Raw genomic sequence first — 10,056 nt, forward strand, 5'->3', positions numbered from 1 at the left:
ATCTAGTAGAAATACTGCCAATCATGGTTGCTGTATTTAACTGAATCTTAGCAGTCATGTGCGAAAATCTATTTATTCAATTCAGAAATTGGAGATATCATTCTGTTTTTTTGTTGTCACACTTCCTTATAGTCTTCAACACAGGGCACTACACATTTTTGGTATTTTATGAGAAAAAAGAAACTGCCATCCATCAACATCTCTCATTTTCTCTTGGATCAGCAATGCTCTGCTTTGTATTGTTTCATGTTCCCCCAAATGATTGATTGATGGATGGATGGATGGATGGATGGATGGATGGATGGATGGATGGATGGATGGATGGATGGATGGATGGATGGATGGATGGATGACTTTATTAATCCCAATATAAATTTCATATATCTGTGGCAGCAAAAAACGACATTCAGAAATAATCTATTATAATAATCTATCATATTAACTTATTAAGAATATTAAATTATTAAAAATTTTGAGTACAATTATTATTGAAATTATTATCGAAAATTAGATTCATAATAAATAAATAATTAATCAATACTACTACTAATAATAATAACAATAATAATAATAATCACAATAATAAAAATAAAATATATACAAAAAATATGCAACATAAAAAAATGAAAAATAAAATAAATAATAATAAAATAAAAAATGCAACATATTGATGCTTTGGTCATTAATAATATCTATGCTGTCATTCTTATGGATTCGTTTTTGATCATTTGCATTTTTTTTTTTTTTGCATATTGGTTCACTGCTGGAGTCTCCAAATGCCAGACATTTAACCGGATGATACATTCATACAGAACAGCTCCGTTATTTCCTAAAACCCTTAAATCAACTCTTAAATTTATATTTAAATTATATTAATTGGTTATACCTTCTAAACTTGAATATCTATGTATTTTGAAGTTTTTAACCAAAATGTGTTGCAGTTCAGCTGTCACATAGGTAGAAATGTATAATTGAGAGCAATAATTCAGTGTCTAAATTCACTTACATTAAGGCCTCGACTGTATGGCAGAATGTAGCTTACTCTCTGGATGGTAAATCATGACGCTGTGTAGCAAGGCAGATGGGCTTCAAGAGGTGTAATCTCACTTCTCTGTTGTTCTGTTACAAGCCAGTAAATGGAAGTGGAGTAGAGATTTTTGCCCTGCTGTTGGCACTTTCATCTTGAAGTCCTGTACTAAGGGTGTTATGGGTGTTAACCGTGATCTTTTCGTCTCCGCAGGCTGTTGACACAGACCGTCGGGCTCCTCTACGTTGGCAATTATGACATGCCCTTTGCAAAGATGAAGGTGAGGAAAATATGTGTTGTTTTGTAGAATGCATCCTCGCCCTAACAATCTGAAGGCCCTCTGTTTTCCTCCAGCTTCCTCCTTTTAACAATAACAACACTGAAATCCTTGGTTTTCAGTTTTCTTTGCCCCTTGTTATATTTTGATCTTGATGTTGTTTTAAACATATTTTCTAAAATATCGGTATTTGATCTTGAGGCTTTTTTTGTGTGCAACAATTTGGGATTTATTCCAGCAGCCGCTCTCTGAATAAATCCTTAAGCTGCAAATGAGGCAAAAACATCAGGATACATTTTTGCACCCTTAAGGCAACAACATCTTTTTTATGTTTGCATGGTTTGGGAAGGTATTTTAATGTGTTTTAAATATTTAGTTTTGAAAGTAATTTAAAGGGGAATAAAGCTAAAATGGGATGTGACATGTCAGATGACTGTCCATCAGTTAGGTGAATATAAAGTTCCATTCCAAAACATTGTTATTTTTGACCCAAAACAAACTTTGTTGAGTGCAGTCCACCCTCTATTATTATTCCTATTCACTTTTCTGAGGCAGAAGCCACATCATTTTACATTGGCTTTATTTTTATGGGAATTCGCTTGTATGAAATGGAAGTGTTATCCTCTCAGCTAAATGTATGTTTATACTTTCCAACAGTTATGGTTCAGAAACGCAGTAAATGAGTTTTTCTGTTCCCTTGGGTGTCCTCGTTGTTGTAACGGATTCCCATGTATTAGCCCTGGGCTCTGCAGCTCAACACGCTGGATTTTCTGTCTGCAGCTTGTTCCCTCAAATGAGACAAAGCACAAGCTGCAGCCCCAGGGTCATCCCTGTCTCTTCTTATCTCACTATTTTGTTGTTAAATGGATTTTTTTTTATGCAGTTCAAGTCAGAAGACTTTGTTATAAATAATTAAAAGTAGTTAAATGCTCCCCAAATTAGTGACGACTTGTAGTTGCGGCCACAACACTGTTCTTGATAAATGTGACACCAAAACACAGTAAGTGTGAGTTTGTTGTCAAAGCAACAAAGTAGTTTGGACATTTATTGCCTTGCTTAAATGCATGATCATAATTCCAACACATTGAGGTACATCTAGCTCATAAAAATACATTTGGCTTCTAAGGAAGCAAATCAAGCTAACTTTTTCTGTAATTTCCAAAATAGTCAAATCTTCATTTTACTGGCTCCATGTCCTCCGTTTTGTTGTAATTTTGATTAGTTCCAAAGAGGAATGATTTTTCAGACGAAGCTTTAATGATTGTTTATTAGATTGCCCTTTCAGACTGAGAATTGTTTTGGAAATAATTCGTCCTCCTTCTTTAAATAGTGAACATTCCTTCCTAATGTTGTAATTTTTGGTTTGAATGCCTGTTAATTAGAATTTTTGCAGTCTTAAGTTTGGTTTTTCTCCTAAGACTATGACCGGGGTGTACTCATTTTTGCAACATGGGCTTGAATTAATTTTTTTGTGTGTGCAAATTAGCATATCTTGTTTGCAATCAGTTGTTCACCTTTGTAGGTGTATTTTGTAGTATAGTATTTTACAGAAAATGTTGATTTTGAAAGGACACTAAAGGTTTTCTGACTAATGTAGTGGGGAGTACTCATTTATGCTGAACACTATATGGAAATCAGAAATGGCTAGAAAGACGATTTTCTTTCTTTACATAGTCCCCACCCCCCACCCACCCACTATTTCTGCTTGTGCTGTTAGCCGTGGTATTAAAAAGGGATTTAAAATGTCAGTTTAATTGAGACTGTTGCCGTTCTCCACCCTCCTGGCCTGCTGCACTTCAAAACAACCAGATCATTTAGGAGTTTGTAAGAAAGGTACTCTGTGGGCTGCACAGTGGTTGTCTTGATGAAACCTGTCAATCTAGTAATGTGCTGTCACCCACTCTCCCCTCATTTACCTCACTTACACATTATTACCTTGTTTTTCTTCTCTGATGCTGCACTCAGCCTGAACGCTTCGGGTCACAATCCACATTGTCTTTTCATCAGACAGCTGAATTTGTCTTCCAGTGAAAACACGTTACGGTTGTTTTTTTTAATCTTATAACTTCTATTGTTTATCTCAACCAAACTTAATATTAATGCTATGAGGACAACGGCTGCAGTCATTCTGACAGGATAGATGAAAAATTGAACATTCATTTTGAAAATGTTTGTTCCTTCAGAGGGAATTTCTTCATATTCATACTTTTGCGTCATATGTTCTTGCTTGTTGTTATTAAAAGGGACCCCAGCGCTGCAGCATTGCAGACCTGCAGGTCTGATTAATGTAGAAATAAAACAAAGACCATGAGGCAAAGAAGCCACCTATTCAGGGAAATGAGAACATATGATATTTATTCATCTGTACTGGTATCTATTCAATGTAATATGTAGCAGTGGCCAAGCTTAATGCAACGATCTACAAGGGCGTTTTATTAGATTGAGGTTTGACTGTATTGAGCTGTGGCTGTAAAAGCTCAGATGGCAGAAACGGCATCAGAATGAAGTTTGCTTTTTGTCTGTTCTTCTTATCCGAGGACATTTACATAATCCTGGACTTGTACAGAGATTCGTCTTCAATAGAAAGACTTAAGTTTTTGTACTTTTTTCTTCTGCTTTCACTTCAGAATGCAGGGAATGTAGATTGCAGATTTCAGCTTCTTATTATATACATTTTCCATCTTTATAGAGGAAAAAAGGTTCATTGAATCTTCGTCCTTGTACACTTAGTTTTGCTAAAATACACTGTAGGCTTTTGTACGAACTGAACTGTAGATGTCAACGTTCTCTTTTTCTGCTTTCACAGACAAATATTACCAGGTTCAGTCCTAAAATCGCCATTCTTTCGTGGTTCTTTTATAATAAAACACCTATTTAAGTAAAAATGTTCAATGAATATCTGTCTATCCTCAAACTGCATCGTTGGTGCCTCCGTTTACCATCATGAGAACAGCCTTTTTCTCCACTTAAGCAATTCATAGAACTTTTTATCAACTCAAAAACATTGAATGTAAGTGATAAATAAGGATTATTATTGGTGCAAAAGGCTAAATGTTGATACAAAGCCGCATGCTGTAGGTAGTGACAAGTTTTCAAGATGTGAAAGTCACCAAATTAAAATAAATTCTTGTGTTTAATCAGGAAAGATTGACTAATGTCAGAAACAATAGAGGCTGTCTGAATTATTTCTCTTGAATGTATTTCATAAATCCAAAATTATTTTTTTTAAAGTCCATATTTTTAGAAGTTATTTAAACAGATATTCATTAAATGTTTTTTTAATAGTCATTCCACTTGTGTTGTGCTTAAACAAAAAAAAAACTCATTTTGTCAGTTTTAAACGTAGCTGTTTTATATTGTATTATTATTATTTTAAATCACTGTTCATGTAAATGTTGGAGAACTTCATTACTTTTTTTTTTTATTCTCATTTTCCGCGGTCATGCAGCACTGGTTAGTTTGTAATGCCGCTCATAACTGGTGGTGCACGTGTGCCGCAGTAATGAGACAGATTTGGATGGATTAAACACCAAGTGTTGAAGAAAAATGGCAGCCAGCATATCGCCCCTCACCAGCAGGCAGAGATCCAGCCTGTGGCCCCACGTCCTGCCTGCCTGTGCTGCCCTTCACAGTTTTCTGGCACTGCACTGCATCAGGCTTTAGAAAAGCCTGGAGACTGTGTCGCTGCTACTTCCATTCTTTACGTGTGAAGAAATCAAAAACGGTCTGTATGTTTGAGCAGAAACGTTACTTTAAATTTTCTTTTATGTATATTTTTTTACACTTTGCTTTTCTTCCATCTGTTTTGTTCGTCCTCACACTTTGTCTTTCCTGTGTGATTTCGACCCCCGCTGTGAACCCAGATGTCCCACACTCCAGGATCACATAAGCTTTTACTTTGTAGTGTTTTGCCAAACGTTGGTGCTTTTCCGGCAATTGCTGCCATCAGACTTTGACCGAAGGTGACGTGTTCACTCTAAAGCTTCGAGTTCAGAGTCCGGATTGGGTTTTTATCTACTGTAAAAACCTAAAGTTGGAGGTTGCATGTGATCCCTTCCCAATAGTTTGTATGTTTGTTATTTAAAACCTCCTTCAGCAGCACTTGCCTGGCATTTTTTTTCCCCCAGGAGCTCAGACATTTGCATTTTCCAAGTCTTGAGAATCCTCTCAGTGAGACGCAGTCCCGTGACAAATAAACAACAGATGCTCAAATGTCTTCTTTGACTCATACTTGATCTTCAGCACTATGTGCCATTTTCATACACTTCGGTGTGTTGGAGTACGCCATCGACTTTGCTTTCAAAGAGGAGTATGACACAATAAGTCATTGATCTTAGTTGTGCAGTAGGTGGAGAATAAACTGTTTCACTTTGTTATTGAGGGATGGAGTACACAAGGCACTCGTGTTGTGCTGTTTTGTAGGGACTCATTTTTTATCTAAAGAATTAGAATAACTTTAAAAGTAAGCAATACATTTCTTTTACATGTTTCCATGTCAATAAGACAAGGTTGGGGGGCATGTAGTTTTGAAACAAAACGCAAGAAAACAATCATTTGCTTCAAGAAATTCTAGTTCAACAGGAATCACTATGGCCAAATCCAAATTCTTCCCTTATCTCTACGGCTTCTCCCTACCCCTACATTTAGCCCTCCAAACAGAGAGTTAAGATGTTAAAAAATACATAAACAAAAAACCATTGGTTTTATAACTTTAAAAAGGTCATGCTAAAACAAAAAGTTGTTACATTTAAATGCAAAACTCTGTGCATCAGAGCACACCCACATGAAGAAAAGCACTTACCCTCGCAGCACAGCGCAACATGGAAAAAACTATTTTGGACAACCCTAACCCTCCAAATGCCCCTACAATTGGAGAGGTAGAGAGAAGTCGTAGAGGAAGAATTCGGATTTGGCTTTTGACTTTCAACTTCATGCAGATAGTAAAGTAACTGGAGCCCCGTCAATGTAACTGGTAACCTCTAGGTGACTTGTACTATAGGTAGATTTGTTATGCGAGTAACTTTACTGTTGATTATCAATGCTTTATTTTCAGAAAAGTGGGGTTTAGTGGTGATAAGATACAAAGAAAAACCTTCAAATCAGTCTATGACAAAACCGTAGGTTTGAATTCAAAAGTCCTTTATGAATCCCAAAGCAGAAAAAAGCCATTTTGTCGTCTAAAACAATTGTTGAAGTTCCACCGAAGCCTTAAGCCAGCCCTAAATTGACCCACTGCTACCTTTTTTTTAACTTCTGTTCCAGATTTCCAGCTATCTTTTTGTATGACCCAGTTTTGCTTCCGTCCAACAATTTCCTGATTAGGAGTGGTTTGAAAATATAAAGTTAGTGGAACCAGGTTAGTTCACCAGGTAACCACTATGGCTTATGACACAAGGGAAACCTAGACCGGGTGTAGATCAGTAGTACTGGGGTTGTTCCAATCTGTTTAGCCTGCCAACGTAGCATTAAACATAGTGCTGAGAAAGACGAGTTAATCCTTTAACACCTGAGTTTTAGCTCCAGCGTTGACGTTCTTCAAATTGTCGTAACTCTTCCACCATTTATGCAATTAACATAATTCCAGCAGATTCTGAATCTGATAAAGTAGTTGGACTGATAAACGCTCGAACAGCTACAGAAGTTCGAAGAGCCTGTTTTATTTTTACATTTGTCCAAACCGGTGTCTCACATAATGGTTGAGGCCCAGTCCAGTAACCCTCCACCACTATATGTATTAGTCCAAGCTTTTTTTCTTCTCTTGCATAAAATATTGCCCTCACACTGTTATTTATTGTATTTTTTTTAAGTTTTATGTACACTACTAAAGCTTTTGCCCCTGTAAGCCACTTTGTATAGCCAGTATGTATGAAACCTTTAGTTGTGCAGTTATTTAAACCTTTCAAACTAGTGTTTTGATCTTTAATTTTCCTGTGTATTTGTTGTTTAATGTGGTTTTTCTTGTTTTATCTACTGGAAAAAAAAAACATTTTTCATTCATCTTCTCTAAAACGTGGTGTTTTTCTGTTTTCAAACTAACTGTCTTCGTTTTAACTGATGATTAAGGCTATAAAGTTTATAACCAAGATTTGAATCTCCATATGTTCAATTGAAACTTTCACAGATGGGCTTTAGTGGTATTTATGCTCGCAACAACATTCTATAATAAACCCACATTTTTGGGTTTATTATCAGTCTTTTTCTTTTTTTTTTGCATCTTGCTTTTACATTCTAAACATCAGTAAAGGTCAGACTTCATTAAAAGTCATTGATATGAGAATACATTAAAACTAGAGTTTTACTAAAGCCTTTATGGTTAATTTCATTCAAGGCTGTCCCGCCGGCAAAAAAAAAAAATGCCTACAACTGCTTACATGAAAAGTCCATTTTGTATTTTTGTCCACCCAGGCCACCAAAGAGCTGAAACAGTACGACAACAAGATTATCGAGTGCACCTTTGCCAACAACACCTGGGTGTTCATGAGGCAGAGGGTGGACAAGAGCTTCCCCAACTCCTACGACACCGCCATGGGTGAGACTTCGCTCCTCTCTCCCTCCCACAGTTCATTAATTCTATCAGCAGACACATCAGAGCCCAAATCGACCGGTCACTCTGTGATTAATGGCTTATTTGATCCAATTTTCATCATCTTCTTGTCTTTGTTAGATATCTGCAATATGAAATTCTGCATGTGCGGATGAGACTGATGATCTGTGGTGTATTAAAAAATGAGCTCTGAGTTTAATATGTGTAAACTTCACTGTCCTGGCTCAGCCCCCCCCCCCCCCCACACACACACACACACACACACACACACTTCAGTCTGCTGATGACACAGTGAATTATTTGTCAGAGAAATGAAACCAAATCAAATCTCAAATGTGATCTTTTGGTAAGTATTTGCATCCAAAAATGTTTTTATTTAATTACTTAGGAAGGAAATCACTTTATTTTAACAGTGTTTAAATAAAAGTCCAGGATTTCTTGAATGTCTAAAAACAGGAGAATAACATTGGAGGTGAAACTTTTTCTGAAAACATATCTTGACTTTGCTGCGTCACTCTTCAGAAAAAAAACATAAAAAAGAGAAATGGAGCGGCTTCACCTGTACAGTTTTAGTGTTGTGCTTACTCAAAATGTGGACTCGGCTTTGCTGTGCAATGCGCGCCATAAAGGCAGAAATTGAAGCCATAAAAACAAGAGGCTCTAGCAAGAGAATCTTATTTAAAAATGAAGTGAATGGATTGCAGGAGATTGAAAAGATCGTCCAGAGTTATTGAGCTTTAGTTCTGGGGCTGACTGTGCTGCAGCCTTGGATCAGAGATGGCAAATGCACCTTTTATCTAATATTCAGAAAGATGAGGTTACTGTTCCCCCGAGCTCATAACACTTTGATTTCTTTAGCGATTGTAAATAATCATCATTGTGTCGTGGTTCCATCATGGAGGTTTCTAGGGAGCTGAGTGGGACGAGCTATTTCCAGCAACCTTTTGTCACAGGATCACCCGTTGTTGTCCATGATGGGACATGACTCAAAAGACAGGACTGTGTCAGTTTTAGCTTGAATTTAAATGAATTCATTTAGGCCATTTATTAAGTAGAGCTCATTTTACCCTTTTTATCTCCACAGCGGTGTGCAAAAGCATCCAGGAACCCGTCACTAAAGCAATCCTTTTGGAGTATGTGGATCGCTGCGCTCAAGGGGCTCAGAACCACAAACGCCCATCAGACCCAGACTCTCAGCTAATGCCCCCTCCCCCTCCGAAAAGATCCAACCGAGACATCCCGTAGCCTCCGGACTGACGCACAGAAACAGCAGAATCACCAGCCCTACCTTCCCTACAGCAAAAACAGCGAAAGGCTTTTCATACTGAACCACCATTACTTTATCAAACCCTCAGCGTCAGTGTTACACGTTTGACTTGTAAACTTCTTTGTAGCTTTAATTGCCTGTGTTCTTATTAAAATGCTAAGCGTGACGATGGTTAGGGTATTTTTGTGACTGCATTTCCTTTTGTCCTTTTGTTATTCACTAATTGGCATTTGTCAACGGCAGCATTATGTCTGCAAATATCATTTGACAGACCGTGTTTATTTTTCTGCCAACTGGTTCCTTAGTTTCATTTGAGAGAGCAGTAAACACCATCCAACCTCAGGCTGTCGGATTCATGCATTCAGTTTTCCATCGTCGATGTGTTGAAATCCTTTGGGTTCATTGAACAGAACTCTGAACTTTTTTTCTATCATACATGTAATCTGTTTATGACTTTAAATTATTGCTTCTTAAATCCATCGACCAACTTTTGACTTGGATCTCTGCTGTAGAAAATCCTCCTGCTGATGCTTTTTAATGTAAAAAAAATAACTTATTTTTATTTATACGTCTACTTTTGTGTTTTTTAAACGCCAGTACATAAACCAGACAAAATTGGTTTTGAAATGGAAATTTAAAAATCAGCTTTATAGACCAAGTTTGAATGACTGCAGTAGCGGATGCTCTCACGTGCAAAGACAACACAAGCACACAAAAACAAGGCATAAATAGATGTAAAAGAATAAAAATAGGAAAAATAAAGATCTATGCAACATGTAAACTGGTTTAAAAAATTCTCATGTGTTGTTTCGTACTCTGTGGGGGTCCAAGAGTTCATGAGAGTGACAGCTCAGGGGAAGAAGCTGTCTTTGTGGCGTGTGGTTTTGGTGAACGCCAAACACCGACCGGAGGGAAGTACAATAACAAATAGAAATAAAAGC

General features: G+C 37.1%; 1 protein-coding gene across 2 annotated transcripts in view; it reads left to right on the forward strand.

Annotated features, from left to right (window-relative positions):
* Positions 1–9,677, forward strand: part of rngtt (RNA guanylyltransferase and 5'-phosphatase) — a 106,039-nt gene extending 96,362 nt beyond the window's left edge. For both annotated transcript variants that reach the window (XM_023952891.2, XM_078942908.1), the window contains 3 exons: positions 1,241–1,307; positions 7,710–7,833; positions 8,933–9,677. In XM_023952891.2, the coding sequence (XP_023808659.1) occupies positions 1,241–1,307; positions 7,710–7,833; positions 8,933–9,093 (352 nt within the window). In that variant the 3' untranslated portion in view covers positions 9,094–9,677. The remainder of the gene's footprint in view (positions 1–1,240; positions 1,308–7,709; positions 7,834–8,932) is intronic.
* The last annotated feature ends 379 nt before the right edge of the window (positions 9,678–10,056 follow it).

Source organism: Oryzias latipes, chromosome 24 (genome assembly GCF_053564925.1).
Source record: "Oryzias latipes strain Hd-rR chromosome 24, Olatipes_Hd-rR_3.1".
In the NCBI taxonomy this organism is placed as follows: Eukaryota; Metazoa; Chordata; class Actinopteri; order Beloniformes; family Adrianichthyidae; genus Oryzias; species Oryzias latipes.